This window comes from Polypterus senegalus, chromosome 7 (genome assembly GCF_016835505.1).
Source record: "Polypterus senegalus isolate Bchr_013 chromosome 7, ASM1683550v1, whole genome shotgun sequence".
Lineage (NCBI taxonomy): Eukaryota > Metazoa > Chordata > Cladistia > Polypteriformes > Polypteridae > Polypterus > Polypterus senegalus.
Genome location: NC_053160.1, coordinates 135356091 through 135372720, shown reverse-complemented (window position 1 = coordinate 135372720; position 16630 = coordinate 135356091). Strand labels below are relative to the sequence as shown.

General features: G+C 36.0%; 1 protein-coding gene across 1 annotated transcript in view; it reads left to right on the top strand.

The window, feature by feature from the left end:
* The window catches only part of tmem161b (transmembrane protein 161B), a 140858-nt gene that overhangs the window by 48809 nt on the left and 75419 nt on the right, over positions 1-16630 (top strand). The window contains exon 4 of the mRNA XM_039759314.1: positions 8686-8783. Within this exon, the coding sequence (XP_039615248.1) occupies positions 8686-8783 (98 nt within the window). The remainder of the gene's footprint in view (positions 1-8685; positions 8784-16630) is intronic.

Here is a 16630-nt window from a genome sequence, read left to right as displayed (position 1 = left end):
TAGATATCTCCACTTTTTAACCCTCAAACGCCACTGCAGGGGTGCTTGTTTTGTTTTGGACGTGCTCTGTCTCTAGGTATGTCAGAGGACCTGGACTTTGTGAAGTGGGGTCCAGCCTCACGTTTGGGGGGGAAGGGGCGGAGAGAAAGAGAGCAGGCTATATCTAATCTGTTCTTTTAATCCATATAATTATAACTAATGTAACAATAGGCTGCATGGCAATAACTCGTAGGGAAATTGAAAATTAAGGTTAAAGCTGTCTTCCAGTTAAGATTATAAATTGACATCAAAAATTCAGAATCAATGTCTCCATAATGGGACAGTTAACTTTGGGAGCTGGAATGTTAAAGGCCTGAATCACGAATTAAAAAGAAAGACCGTATTCTCTCACCTAAGAGGTTTGAATGCTAAAATAGTATTTTTACAGGAGACCCACTTACTAAGCAAGGATCAGTTCCGACTGCAAAAAGACTGGACTGGCCAAATGTTCCATTCTAGCTTTACAAAGAAAACTAGAGGTGTGAGAATTCTCATACACAGAACAGTCTCATTTGTAGCATCAGATGTAGTATCTGATCTGAGGGAGATATGTGATTGTCATGGGCAACTTTATTTAACTGTAAAATGATTTTGATAAATGTTTATGCACCCAATGTCGATGATAAGGAATTCATGCAAAATATATTTGCTTCCATTCCCAATGTGAACACTCATAAAATTATAATGGTTGGGGACTTTAATTGTGTTTTAAATCCACTCTTAGATAGGATTCCTGTCACAGGGGGATGACATCTAACACTGCAAAGACAATTACACAGTTTGTAACTGACCACAACTTATCAGACGCCTGGAAGTTTCTAAACCCAAACTCAAGAACATATTCGTTCTACTCACCAGTGCATCATTGCTACTCAAGAATTGATTATTTCTTTATAAATAACTAGCAAAATACCCGTGCTTCGCAGTGGAGAAGCAGCGATTTAAAGAAGTTATGAAAAAGAAATATAATCATTTTTAAAATAACATAATATCCCTTATCATCTCATCTTCGTTGTCAACCGTTGTAAAGATAACAGGTTTCATTCATCGAAGTGATCACTACCCAAATCTGTACTAATGAATCTAAGATGTTTAACAGGTATTCATGGTATTAAGTTGTGGATTTGCCTGAGAATATTTAGCGGAAGCGTGTCTATGAACTTAATTTAAAGTTAAGCTTTACACCTTGCTTTCCTATTCGTTTGCGTAAGCACAGTCCTTCACCAGCAATTTTAACTCCATTACAAAGTGATCAAAAGTCTCGTTTATACCCTGCATCTTCTCATTAAACTTGTATCTTGCGAATATAATATTCGTCGTAGGCATGACAAACTCCAGTGGCAGTATGTCTATGAACTTAATTTAAACTTATCTTTACACCGTGCTTTCCTATTGATATGTCCTCAAAGTCTTGTTCAGCTTCAGAGGGTTGTTCCTCTCTTACTGCATCAATATCAGCTCGTCCTCCACTTTATCTGAGACATCACACACTGCATGCATGGGTTTACCTTTCCCAGTCCTACAAACTATAGTGAATTGGTTCAATTTACCACATTTTTTACACTTTCTACCTTTAGCTGGACACTGACTTTTTCTACCGTGTGCTTTGTTTCCGCCGTAGCTGCACTTATGAATATGCTTGTATGCGTCACTCGCTTCATATTCTTTTGCTGCCTTCTCAATTGTGTAATGCGTTTTTTGTTCAGCGCTCTTTGGAGCTCTTGCTTGTTCCCTGCGTACTGCATTCACAGTCAGTTCACGTGTGCTGCTTGGAGTACATGCATCGAAGGTTCTCAGCTGTGCTTGTGCGATCTTGCGATCTCCACGGCTTTATTTAATGTTAGCTAGGACCCGGCACTTAAAAGTTTCTCTCGCACTTTCGCTGAGTTTGTGCCAAACACTAGTCTATCCCTGATCATCTCATCTTCATTTGCATAAGCACAGTCCTTCACCCGCGAATATTTAGTGGCAGTGTGTCTATTGGATTGCTGCTGACGGATGGCCTTATATGGGCAGGCACTCGATTACGTGGGAGGCGTGATGATGCAGGACGCAACTCCGCCTCACACGGCGACCGAGCTGCAGGCTATGGCCGTATATATGTACGTAAGTAGGTTCCAGTTATGACCGTTACACGTAGAATTTTGAAATGAAACCTGCTTAACTTTTGTAATTAAGCTGTAAGGAATGAGCCTGCCAAATTTCAGCCTTCTACCTACACGGGAAGTTGGAGAATTAGTCAGTGAGTGAGTCAGTCAGTCAGTCCTTTGCCTTTTATTAGTATAGATAATTTCTTTCCTACGATTAAATCATGAAGGTACGACGCTATTGTTGTTTCTGACCCTGCACTCCACACACTCGCCTCGCAGAGGGCGTCTTAACCCACTTTTATTAGCAGACGAGAACGGTACAGAATTTATATCCATACAAGTCAGTTTCTTCCTAGAGACAAATATATCCTCAAAGGTTTCTGCAGGAATACTGTGGGGAAACTCTAAAGGCCTTATTAAGAGGACAGATTATTTCATATCTTTCCCACAGGAATAAATTGGAAACCAAGAAAGTGTCAGAGCCAAGAAGCGAAATTACTAGAATAGACAAAGAACATTCCAGGCGTCCAAGTGAGGCTCTTCATAGGAAAAGGCAGGATCTGCATTCAGATCTCAACCTCTTGCAAGCTAAAGAAACTGAACAACTTTTATTTATAAAGCTAATAAGTTTTTAGCACAACAAATCCACAAGCAAGAAGTTCGCAATGCAATCCCAGTAATCACCAATACGAACGGAAACAAAATCATTGACCATAAAAATTTAATGCACACATTTAGAGACTACTGTAAATACTTGTATTCTACCGAGTTTAAACACACAATCTAATGCATTTCTGGATACATTACAGATACCACAAATAGATACTTATAGTGCTTAGGAACTGAATAAACCTTTGGCACTATCAGAATTACTAGATGCTATAAAGTCACTTCAGATCGGGAAAGCAGCAGGCCCTGATGGCTACCCTGTAGAATTTTATAAGAAATTCTCCACTCAGCTAGCTCCCCTCTTATTAGCAACATTTACAGAAGCTAGAGACAATCAAATTCTACCTCAAACTTTTCATCAAGCATTAATCACCATCTTTCCTAAACAAAATAAGGACTTAAATTACAATGTGCATCATATAGACCAATTTTATTTCTGAATAATGATGTTAAGATACTCTCAAAAATCTTAGCAGAAGGATGGAGAAAGTGCTGCCTTCAGTAATATCACAAGATCAAACTGGATTTATTAAAGGCCGACACTTATCTTCCAACGCCTGTTTAATGTAATATATTCACCAGCCAAGTCAAACACCCCAGAGATGATATTATCATTGGATGCAGAAAAAGCATTTGACATGATTGAATGGAACTACCTTTTCACTACATTGGAGAAATTTGGGTTTGGCCCGAACATTTGTGCATGGATCAAACTACTGTATACCAATCCAGAAGCTTCAGTTTGTATTAACAGCATTTGTTCAGACTACTTTAAACTAGAACATGGTACCAGACAAGGATGCCCCTTGTCACCACTGCTGTTTGTAATCGCCATTGAACCACTGGCAGTTCACTGTCGAAATGCTTATCAGATAAAGGGGATTATCAGAAAAGGACTGGAACAGAAAATTTCTCTATATGCAGATGATATGGTACTGTATATATCAGACCCACAAAATACTGTGCCTGCAGTCTTAACAGCACTTACAGAATTTCAAAAGATCTCTGGTCTCAGAATTAATTTGAATAAAAGTGTACTCTTTCCAGTGAATTCTCAAGCATATAATATTAGATTGACACCTTCCCTTTTATCATTGCAGATCAGTTTAAATACTTATGGGTAAATATCACAAGTAAACATAAAGCTCTTTATCAACAAAATTTCTCCATCTGTATGGAAAAAATTAAGCAAGACTTGCATAGATGGTCAACCCTTCATCTCACTTTAGTTGGAATAATTAACATTAAGATGAATATCCTTCCTAAGCTTCTCTTTTTATTTCAAAACATTCCAATATACATCAATAAATCATTTTTTAAGCAATTAGATTCAACCATAACCTCATTTATTTGGAACTCAAAACATCCACGTATCCAAAGAGTGACCCTACAAAGACCTAAGGCAGAAGGTGGCATGGCTCTACCTAACTTTCAGTTTTATTACTGGGCAGCAAACATACAAGCTTTAAAACCCTGGTCACAAATAGATGAACATACACAGGCTTGGTCTGCAATAGAAGTAAAATCCTGCAGTACTTCTTTATATTCCCTGCTTTGTGCCCCAATAAATGCAAGTTATCGCCAATATACTAATAACCCAATTGTGCTTCACTCACTCAGAATATGGAACCAATGTAGAAAGCATTTTAAGATGGAGAATCTTTTATCTGTGGCACCTCTGCAAAGAGAACCACTTCTTTCAACTTTTGCAAACATATGCAGTTTTAATATCTGGAAAAGATTTGGGATTAAATTGCTTAGAGATCTTTATATAGACAACAACTTTGCATCCTTTGAGCAATTACATTGCAAATTTAACTTTCCAGCTACACATTTCTTTCACTGTCTTCAAATTAGAAACTTTGTCAAACAGAACCTGCCCGATTTCCCTCATCTCGCACCTTCCTCTATGCTGGAAAAAATGTTGCTCATTTTCAAGGACATAGACACCATCACTGCAATATATAAAATTATTTTACAGTCCCTCCCTTTCAAAGATCCAAGAGGACAATGGGAAAAGGATCTCTCACTCAACATATCAGAAAAGGAGTGGAAGGTAGCAATGCAGAGAATTCACTCGAGCTCCATATGCACAAAGCATACAATTATTCAACTCAAAATTATATATCGAGCACATCTGTCTCACTTAAAACTGTCCAAAATGTTTCCAGGGCAAGATCCAACCTGTGAACGCTGCAATCAAGTTCCAGCCTCACTGGTCACATGTTTTGGTCGTGCACCAAATGAACATCATTTTGGACCAAAACTTTTAAGTGCCTTTCAGACAGTGTCAGTGTGTCAATCCCTCCTAACCCATTAACAGCTGTGTTTGGTGTTCTTCCAGATGGGTTTAAAGTGGAGAAGGACAAACAAACTGTGACTACATTCACTACACTTTTGGCACGCAGACTTATTTTGCTAAATTGAAAGAATCCTAACTCCCCTGTTTTAAGTCAGTGGGATACCGATGTTTTATACTGTTTGAAATTGGAAAAAATCAGATTCTCAGTTAGAGGATCTGTACAGAACTTTTTCAAAACCTAGCAGGATCTAATCAATAATATTTTAAAATAAGTTCTTAAAGCACCAAGGAAGTAACTCTCTCCGCATTTCTTTTTTTTCTCCATTCATCTCTATTAGCCTATTAAACTCATCAATTTAGGTATGTTTACAAGCTTTACTTCCTTGGCCATGCTCTCTTTCTCAGGGGTAGGGGTTGTTTTGTTTTCAGTCCTATTTTTTGTAAAAATTAATCTGTTTGTATCGAATGATTACAATAAAATAAAAAAAAGCTAAACAATTACACACTTTTAATCAATACCACACCAAAATAAAAATAAAGTCCCCTTTAACCATCCCTCAAGCAAATGCCCATCCTATAACATAAACAGTCCCCTCAACACCCCAAATCCCCACTTTTCGTTAGAATGGATGGCCACTCCCAACCAACCCCAAATATATATATATATATATATATATATATATATATATATATATATATACACACACAAACACTTTTTTAATGTGAGACATAAAAAAACATGAGGGTTGTGTTTATGTATGTTATGGGATAGGCATTTGCTTGAAGGACAGTTAAAGGGGACTTTTATTTTTGTTTCGGTGTGGTATTGAGTAAAAGTATGTAATTGTTTAGTTTAAAAATATCTAAGTTTGTAAAAAGTTTTTTCTTGTGTTGTTCCTCAAATGTTTCTTTTTGTTTTTCTTTGCTTAATACTAAGCTGGGAGCGGAGAAGTGACAGAACAGCCAAGTCCAATGTTTTAATAAGAGCTAGACAAAGTTATTGGTAATGTACCATGGCCGTCTTTGGAATCTAGGGTAATTATTACAGTTTTGTCAGCTTTTCAAGAAATGCAAATAGCCTTGTGACTTAAGTTAAAAATACATTAACAATTTAATTTGGAATGCAATCAACATGTAGAAATTCTGTAAAGTTCCTCCACGTCAACCACACTGTAGAAATAGGAAGATACGCAGCAGTGGGCTAGCCAATAAATAAGTAAAAGTAAATATCAGTTTCACTTTAGGCTGAGTCAATAGGTAATGAGACTTACAGCAATGCTTTTCATTACACAATACTTTTTTACATTTGTTGTTGGAATCTCATTCAGACTTCAAGGATAGTAACTGAACCACATTTGTTTTCACAATCAGAATAATACATTTACAAGTACACAGGAAAGACTGGATGAGGGAAAGGTACAATTTATTTTGGGTCTTTACGGGAAGTAATTGTACAGAAGATTTTAAGCTGTCCAGTGACCAGAGGCGCTCTAAGTTTTGAAATGTTAGTTGACTTAGAACAATGTCTGTGTTAAATGGGTGGTGGCCATGGACTGTTTTTTTTTTTTTTTAAATATAACTTATTTGGGAAAATATGTAAGCGATTGTACTTTACCATATTAGCAGAGAACTAAGAAGGGTGCACTCATTTAACTCCACTTCTGTTCTGTATTGCTTTGGCAATGAATTGGCCAAGTGTAGATCGAGTCTTTATTGTGTGAAGTGTTATTTTTTTATTTATTTTTTTCTCTTCTCTGATGACTGGCTTTAGCCAACTTTATTCATACTGTTATGCTTAAATTCTAATATTTAGGTAGTTTTATTTTTTCAAAAATTTTTGCATTTGTGTGTCAATATACAAAAGTACATTTTGTATGTTTTGTGTTCTACATTACGCCATTGTATTTTCTTACTTATTTTGTGTTTAATCCTTTTATTAATTGTGTGCAGTAGTCTAAGCTTGTAAGTAATATAATATTTTTAATCCTACTTAATCCTTTTAATGGTTATCTGAACTAGAGTGTACTGCAGTTGCATTTGCCAGGGTGTCAGTCCATCACAGAAATCCCTTATGCTCGTCACTCAGACTCAGAGTCAGCAATTAATTCAACATGTATGTGGGAAGGAAACCAGAGTGCAAAGGAAACAAAATACACAAACAGCAAGATTATACAATTTCCAAACAAATAACATTTGTCCAACTTGCAGCTTTAAGTTGTAAGTAGAAATGTACAATATGAGAAAAAATAATTAAATAAAATCATGCCACAGTGAGGTTCCAAGATAATGCTTGGAAAATAAATAGTTTTAACTTTTATCTTGTTCAATTGGTTCTTAGTGTAAAAAAGACTGATTTACCTTTATACTGAATCATGATAGTTTATCTAAATACTTATTTCTTCTTGTATGAGTAAGTGGATTGATTGTCAGTAAGTTAAATTTTAGATTTATGTTTTTGGAACATTTCTTAGCAAATAAGATTTGTTTTAAAAAAATGCAATTCAGATGAATTCTGCATTTCCAGTTGTTTTAAAAAGCTGAAGGAAGGGCTGAGTTTAGTGATGCCTTTAATTTAGGATAATGTAAAAGTTTTGATGCTTACACGGTGAAAGAAAAGTCTTATGTTTAGAAATGATGTATGTTTTATAATTTACAGTTTTTTAATAAACTACATTTATATATGTGGAATTTTGCATAAATATTTTATCTGTCAGTGCTTAGATTTACATAGAAGGGTAATGTTGGAAAATAGTACTAAAATCAGTTTCTATAATATTAAACATGTTTTCTTAAACCATGTGGTTTCCTGCTTTAAAGTGGACTTTCTTCTTCCTGTCTAGTTGTCTGACAAAGGTCCCGTTATGTCCTGTATAAAGCAAACATGGTATTCCACAGTATAGTATGTGGTAGTATAGAGATGGTTTGTTCCTTCAGTACTTTGTACAACTATGACAAATTCTGCTCTGTATCCGAAATTATATAAGCCGCTGAACCTGAAGAGTAGTTGAGTTGTGTAGCAAGACAATAACCTAACAAGCAAAATGAAAAATTTAGTCTAGCTTAGACACAGTCCAGAAATAAACTCAGTCGATATTGTGTGGCAGGACCTGACAAGTAGTCCTCAAGAACATATCAGTGTTTCTGAATTAAAGCTTCTAGGAAGATTGAACTAAAATTCCTCCACAGCAATGTGAAAGACTGATATTACATAACAGGAAAATGTTTAGTTGCAGTTATTGCAGCTTACCTTACACTACACCAGATATTAAGTAAAAGGGGAGAATTTTATTTTCACAACATGCTGTTCATTGTTGAATAACCGTCATTCCTAATAACCTTCAACCTATTCATTCAATAAATTACACTAGGAAAACTTTTAAAAATGAGTTATTCACAAAGGTGTCCTACATCTAATACAAGTATTAGATGTATTTATTGTTTTAATTTTTTGTAGACCTGCAAACATTCAGATTTAAAAATTTGTAATCACAGAGAAAATCGGGAAGGGTGAAATGATTTTCAATATACTATGAGTGATGATATCTCAGTAATCAGTAGTTTTCATTCTTGTTCTTTCTTGTGCAGGAAGTACAATGGTCACATTGAAAACAAACCCCTTACCATTCCAAAAGATATTGACTTGCAGTTGGAAACAAAGTCTATATCAGAAGCGGACACATTAGGTAAGATAAACAATAATATAAAAATGTTTGTATGTTTTCGATTACCAAATCTGTTAAAATATCAGAGGATGAACATATGCTTTGTTCTCTTTAAGATTACACTAAAAACAAAGAGTAAATCAAAGAGTAAAGCCAATGTGTAAATTACATAACCACAATGGATAGAAGCTGATGCAGTACAACATGTTCACAATGGCTTTTGGGTAGTTCAGACACGCATAGCACTCTCCAGTTAGTCAAGTTGAAGACAAGGTCAAATGAACATGGACGTTCCACTGCAGGATTGCACCATTAAACAAAATTGTGTAATGAGATTTCTTTTGGCAGAGAAAGTAAAACCTGCTGAGAGCTTGTGATCAACAAGTTGTTTGGGTACCCATCTTACACGAGGTTTACGGTAACCCAAGTCACCATGCAGTATGGCTTGTCCAGATACAAAGCTGATATCCAAATGTGCAGCAACGGCAGTCAACATAATTTGTCAGGCTTCACTGAGGAAGGCATTTGTCATTTCGATGTGAGCTTGTGTGTGCAAAGTTGAATGTCAAATTTGTTTTTCCCACTTTAAACCTTTCTTCCCATTCATAAACTTTTTGATGAGTCATACTGTTTTCACTTCCGTACTGAGCCAGCATCTTTTGGTGAATTTCTGCCCAAAGAAATCTCTGTTTTGCGTTGTTCAACAATGATGCACTCCTGCAGTGGAGCGACCATGTTCATTTGACTTGGGCTTTAACTATACTAACAGCAGAGTGCTGTGATGTGCATCTTCAAACTCCCATAAGCCGTTGTTAACATTTTGTATTGCGTCAGCTTCTATCCATTGTGGTTACAGCATAACTTTCAAATTGCCTTTACATATTGATTTACCCTTGTGTATAAAGAGCTGAAGGATTCATTTATAATTTGAATTTGGAAGTGAAGGCTTTTTAGTTTTATATAATAGATAGGCCATAATTGCAGGACAGAATATTCAAACATCACTTTGTATTGCAATACAAACAGTAAAATATGTGTGAAATGGTCATATGCAGATATACAAAGTTAAAAGTCAAATATTTTAATAGGGCAAAATTTTTGTCATCTTTCCTTATAAGTAACATTGTTTCATTTTAAAATGTTTACCATACAGTGGTGCTTGGAAGTACAGCATGTGCATAAACTTTTAACTCTGTGAATAAAATGTAAATATAAATTGAGCAGTGTACATTTATAAATCTCTGTAATCTTATAAATGTGTCTCCTGTGAAGTTTAGATACTCGATTGTTGATGCAAGGTTAAGAGTATTCCGCAATTTATTTAGCACCACAAGGAAATGGCACATGATTAATGATTGAGGGGTTTAGGGGATTGGAGACCCACGTGAAGCAATGGGAGCCAACATGCCGTCGAGCAGTGAAACACAGTCAATGAACTGTGTCCCCTGATAGCACCTGCACTGCAACTCACAAACATTTATACCACATACAGTAAAGTCTTGCTTATCCGACATAAACGGGCCAGCAGAACATCGGATAAGCGAAAATGTTGGATAATAACAGGTGTTAAGAAAAAGCCTATTAAACATCAAACTATCCATCCATCCATCCATTTTCCAAACCGTTGAATCCGAACACAGGGTCACGGGGGGTCTGCTGGAGCCAATCCCAGCCAACATGGCGCAAGGCAGGAACCAATCCTGGGCAGGGCACCAACCCACCGCAGGACACACACATCCACACTCACACACCAAGCACACACTAGGGACAATTTAGAAACACCAATCCTACTAACCTGCATGTCTTTGGACTGTGGGAGGGAACCGGAGTACCCGGAGGAAACCCACGCAGACACACGGAGAACATGCAAACTTCATGCAGGGAGGACCCGGGAAGCGAACTCACGTCTCCTAACTGCGAGGCAGCAGCGCTACCACTGCTCCACCGTGCCGCCCCTCGTCAAACTATGTTATAATTTTACACATTACGAACCTAATAATCATGTTTTACAACAAAACTACAGAATAAATTAACTGAAAAAATGAACTTACAGTTACAGAATTGTCTGAAGTTAATTACAGTTTGTACTGTACTTAAGAAGTTCAGTCCTGTGATGATTTAAAGACGTTTTTGATCATAGTCTGCTTTCCTGACGAGTGCCGTTTCTTCGCTGGCAAGTCTCGCCATCTTTGCAGCATCATTATGTCGATTCCTGTAGCTTCTTCTTGTTGCTCAATGTAATTAATTGCAGTTTCTAGAGCCATAAATCTGTCACTCATATAGTCAACATACGTACGAGCATATACGGTTTACTACAGCATTGTGACTGCATGTGTGTGTGTTTGTGCTGTGACATGCGAGTCCCCGTCTTGCACCTGAAAACTCGAAGCTGAGTCTTGGTACTTTTAGCAACACCAGCTTTATTAAGCTTGAAACAGCAACAGCGCGGTTATTTATTTTAGCGGGATCTGCCTTTCTCCTATACACAGACACAGCAGTCGGGCAGGGTCGAGGGGAAAGTAATGCTGTGCCCTGCGAATTTATAATGTTCCTTGTTCATTGTATCACCCATCGATGGCATGCGCTTATAGCATGTCCACGATCTTTTTGGATTGGCCTTTATGACGAACTGCTACAGCACTGGGAGACTGTGATTGCTTTGGGACGCTCTTCCGTGTGTCGTCCCGTTGTTTGGAATCCTACAAGAGTTTAGAAACTCACTCACACCAGCCATGATTCTTTTCAGGTAAAGTGCAGGTTAATTTTTACTTTATATTTTGTATTAATCATTTTTATATGAATAGTTTTGGTTTGTGGAACGAATCATCTGAGTTTCCATTATTTCTTATGGGGAAATTCGCATTGATATACTGTACAAGTGCTTTGGACTGCAAGCACATTTCCAGAATGAATTATACTCGCAAACCAAGGTTCCACTGTAATTAGCTGCGGTAGAGTCGGGAGCAACAAAAAATAGACTATGCTCACGCTCGCAACTAGCAGTTCTTATTGCCAATCGATGCGTTTTTTTTTTTTGTGGTGGGACGTCGGATAATATGGAATGTTGGATAAGCGAAGGTAGGATAAGCGAGACTATAGTGTAGTTGAAATTTCTGTGCTACTGCCAGCACCACGAAGAGTAGAGATGAGCTGAGTGTCATCAACAGATGTTGTATTCAATTCAGATCCATTTGTCCGTCCAGCAAAAATGTTACTGAAACCTTGAAATTAATGATGTTTCACAACTAGTTCTTGCTTTAGAAGTCAATACTAGACCTCTTCCTTCTCCATGAATCATTGCAAAGCCCAAACACATCTCAGTCAATTTTGGCGAATTGCGAAGCAGCCTTCCTTTTTGGGAACCCCAGGTCTAGGGGAACAGTCTCAAAAATGTTGGCAGCTCATACCAAATATGGACAAAGTTCATTGACAAAAAGAAACAGTACTCAAAAGTTAAAGCGCATCAGTAGTGATTAACTAATACTTCAGCAGAAAGTTGCTAAATAAGTACAAACTCAGCAATTGCCACAGAATTGTAAGTAACACCACTATGACTCAGTCTCAACAAAATCCATACATCATGAGCATCACAAATATTTAATTTGTGGTTGGGATGCCATTTAAAACCCATTTGTGTTCAGTGACACAAAAAGGCCCATGGCCTGGTATCAGCTTCTTCTTTCAGCTGCTCCTGTTAGGGGTTGCCAAGGCGGATCATCTCTTTCCATATCCTCCAGTTGCCTATATTTTGTTTTGTTCCACCCACCACCTTCTAAGGATTGGAAAAACAGGGCCTGTTTTTAGGAGATGTTTTGACATCGTACCAAGAAGGATTTTATTATTATTATTATTATTATTATTATTATTATTATTATTATAAATTTTATTTTATTTTTTTTAAATCTCTGGTTTTTCGACAGAGAAAGGCTCAACTAAATTTTACGTCAATCTAGAGCTGTATTTAAAGCACAAGAGAATTGTTATTACTTAAGATACTGCTGACTCAAATAAGAATAAGGGATTGTTACAAATAAGAATTTTCATCCATGGCAATGGAATAAGTCCTCTAAGAGCCTACTTGTTGAGGACTGGTTAACAAATAATCCTGTCTAAACTGTGCCATTTCATTTAGGCAGCAGACTAAAAGTAAGAAATATTCTGTAATTTAATAATAGGTTATTTTATTTATTTATTCATTTACTAGGGGGCTCTGCCCACTGCTCGCTTCGCTTGCCAACCCCTGTGTGGGCACTATGCGCTAGTCATTTCCCAGATCTGCCACTTGCGACAAATCGTGCTTTGCTTTTGGCTAAACACAAATATCAACTCTTGTCTTTGATATCTCCATCTTTCAAAACTATTATCGCTGACAATTTGTCACATTTTTATCATATATGTGTGCGATCTTTCGGATTCATATAGAAATCCAAGAAAACTTCTTTGTCTGTGTTTTTCAGATACATTTTGTGTAAAGTGCAATACTTTTGGACGTATGAATTTGTATCCATTATTGGCTGTAGAATTCATAATGCATCCAATCGTTTATCTCTTTCAATTCTATGTTGCATCACTTCTCCGTGATCTAAACCTGACTGAATTGTGGTTTCTTTGAAATTAAACTTGTAGTAGCTTTAATTGTTGCGGGACCACAGATTCTCAGAGCTTATGGTCCTGAATCATGTAAATCTACGTTTTGAGCATTAAATGATGTGAATGCAAGCAGATTATTGTAGATTTGGATATTTTGCTTGTAGTGTTTGTGGATATCACTTTCACCAAATAACAAATCTTTTATTTCTTGCGGATAAGCCTCATCATTGGGAAGAAACACTACTTTTCCCTGATGGCAACACGAATTAGATGATCTACAAGTCTCTGACTTAAACTTTAAAGCCAAACAATATCTACATACTTCTGTCATATCAATCTCTTTTTGCTGTTCCGTTATTTCACCGAGTAGTAATTTCCGTTTGTTAGCATTAACGCGATCTTTACTAAAATTTGAAAGCCTCAAAAAACTGATAGTACTTTCATAATCTCTAACCTGCTGTGAATGTGTATCACGCCAACATTTTTGAACCTCTTTACAATATTCTACTTTGTCTTCTACTCTTTGTCTTTTATTTCCGCCCCCATTTGGACTTGTTAGGTATTCAATTCTGCTTGGTTCAGACTGATTATAACTTTCCTTATTTTTCAAATTTTCACTTAGATTATTATTGTTCTTTTTTTGAAATCTTTTCTCTGTAGCGCTTTTGGGCCTCTTTTTGATGCAGTGCTCTTTTCTTCTTCGCTTAGTCATTGACGTTTCTTCTAGAATGTATAAAATTATTGTCCAGAAAAGGACTACATCGAAGGAAACAAATGGATTGTATGTCTTTTATTAAAATGAGCAAAACGTAAAAATTTATAAGACCTGAGAGCACAGGAAACTGCGCCCAACAATAGCATTCACATGAATGAGAGGTGAGTGGATTGTGGGCGTGGCTAAATCTCTTAGCACAAAGTCTCGTCTCGCGGGACATTAAATTATCTCTCTGAAAAAGTCTCATCCCAGGATTTTTTTATATAATAGAGAGATTTATTTTGTCTCTCTATAATTGCTACAATTAATCTGCTTTAGGCAGGAAGAGCCAATTTCTAGTCACCTGCACTCTTGCCTCAAGGACCCATGCTACTTTGTGGCAAACAATAGCATATTAAAGTAAACTAAGTTATATAAATAAATAGGTGTATTCAGCGAAATGCTTTTCATCTAAAATTAGATTTTGGTTGGAGACCAAAGAAGGGGGCAAACTTGATGCACTGCTTAATGGATGGACACCAGGTATATTAGGTTAATTTTGTTCTCTGCATTGATGTTGTGGAAGAAAAAAATGATTTATCTTAATTTACCTGTGGGCTTCGCAAATGTAATGGATAAAGCCTTTGCAAAACACTGTTACATTAATTATTTTTAAAATACAACTTAAGATTTGTGTCTTAGACGAAAGACCCGTTTGGAATAGGTTGGCTGGATTGCTGCATTTTAAACCTTGGTTTAAACAGAATTTAAAATAATGATTTTTTTTTTTTTTATTTAACCAATATCCTACATGTCTCTTGTTTTTGTAGACCTAATAGAGAAAGGAGTGATTTGGAATTTAATTTTTGGATTTTTCATTTTTTTTTTTTTTGTATTTGATTATTTTATTGGTTTGATATTTCTCCTACATGTTATGTTCAATATTAAAGATCATTAAGGTGTACAGTTCTTCATCTTTATCTTATTCAGATCAGATACCTTTTCTTCTACCTATCTAGGAAGCAAATAAGGAGAAAGATTCAAATAAAATACCAATTGAAGGATATTAAAATACCTAGTAGAATACAATTACATGTAGATCTGGTTCAAAAAGATGTGTTGTTATTCCTTATAATTCCAGGTAAAAATTGGACTTCCATTTTCCATTGTGTTACTCTTCGTGGGTTTTGATCCTGCCCATTGAGAAGGAGAAGATGGCATACTTCCTGTTAGCTAATATAGTAGATTGTTAATTAAGCAGTAGTGTTCCATTGGGTTTTACTCAAAGTAGAGATGGAAGAAGACTAAATTATTGTCATCTCCAGAATAAATGAGTAGTTAAAGATTTTATTCCAAATGGATCTAAGCTTGAGACATGTGGTGGATTAAAAAGAAGTTTTGAACGGACTATTTTTTATAAATCAAATTGCACAGATGTTTTCCTATAAAGAAAAAAAAACCTATGCAGCATTTGATCATTACATTAAATGTTGAGAGAACATTTATTAAAGTCAAAACAAATAATTAAATCAGTCACTAAATAAGGCCAAAGTTGTAAACAGAAATCTTCAGAAAATAGTTTACTCTATAGCTAACTTTCTCAATAAATCTTTCAATGTGACAGATTTCATGACAAGTATGTCATGTGCCTAGCAACCATGTAGCATTATAACAATCAGACACACAAATTGATGGTACCCATTAAGCAATGTTGCAATCTGCAGTCTGAGTTTCACAAATACAAGTGATACACACTTTATTCTACACTCATAAATAATTTTGGAGTTTTTTAATAGAACTTAAAGGCACTAGAGGAACTTAATTAACCTTTCAGAAACAAGTCAACACGATAAGATTCAAGGACGTCTTCTTCAAAACTGCTCTCCTGCATAGAAACAAGAATGTTATCTTCCAGTCAGAGCTGAAAAACAAACACACCAGCTGGAGAAATACCTGTTGTATTATTATAATCATAATGTATGAGAAGTACATGTTACAGAAGTAGATCCAGTGTGTTTCGTATTTATGCTTGTAGCAAACAGCGTATTCTTTGTAGTCAAACCATTCTTAGAAAGCAAAACTCTATCCTTCTCTGCTACCTCTGTTGCAACAAATACACCAAATGGTACTGCCTTTAAATACTCATTTTAGAACATTGTGTTCCCAATGATATCACCATTATAACATGAAAATTATAAACAAATCATAAAACAAAAATGAAAAATTAACTGTGCATTCATGACAGTAAGCACTTGAATGCATCTCTCACAAGGTGTTAACGCAGATTGCTTTTGGATAGTCTAAGTCAACAAAAATGTGTGGGGTACATTACATTAATTAAGAAAGACTGTTTTGTACAGATTGAAGAATAGAATTTTTTACTTAGGGCTAACTTCCATTTATTATATACAATGTCAAAAAAAGGAAACAAAAGCATCTTACAATGGCATTAGGCATCAAACCTGTGCACGTTAGAAATATGTTAAAATAAAATCTCCAGTCAATATTGCATCCATTTACCATTATATAGCTCTTAACCCTTTTTTTTTTGGGTAATTCTCTTGTTGGCAATTGCATTTCAAGG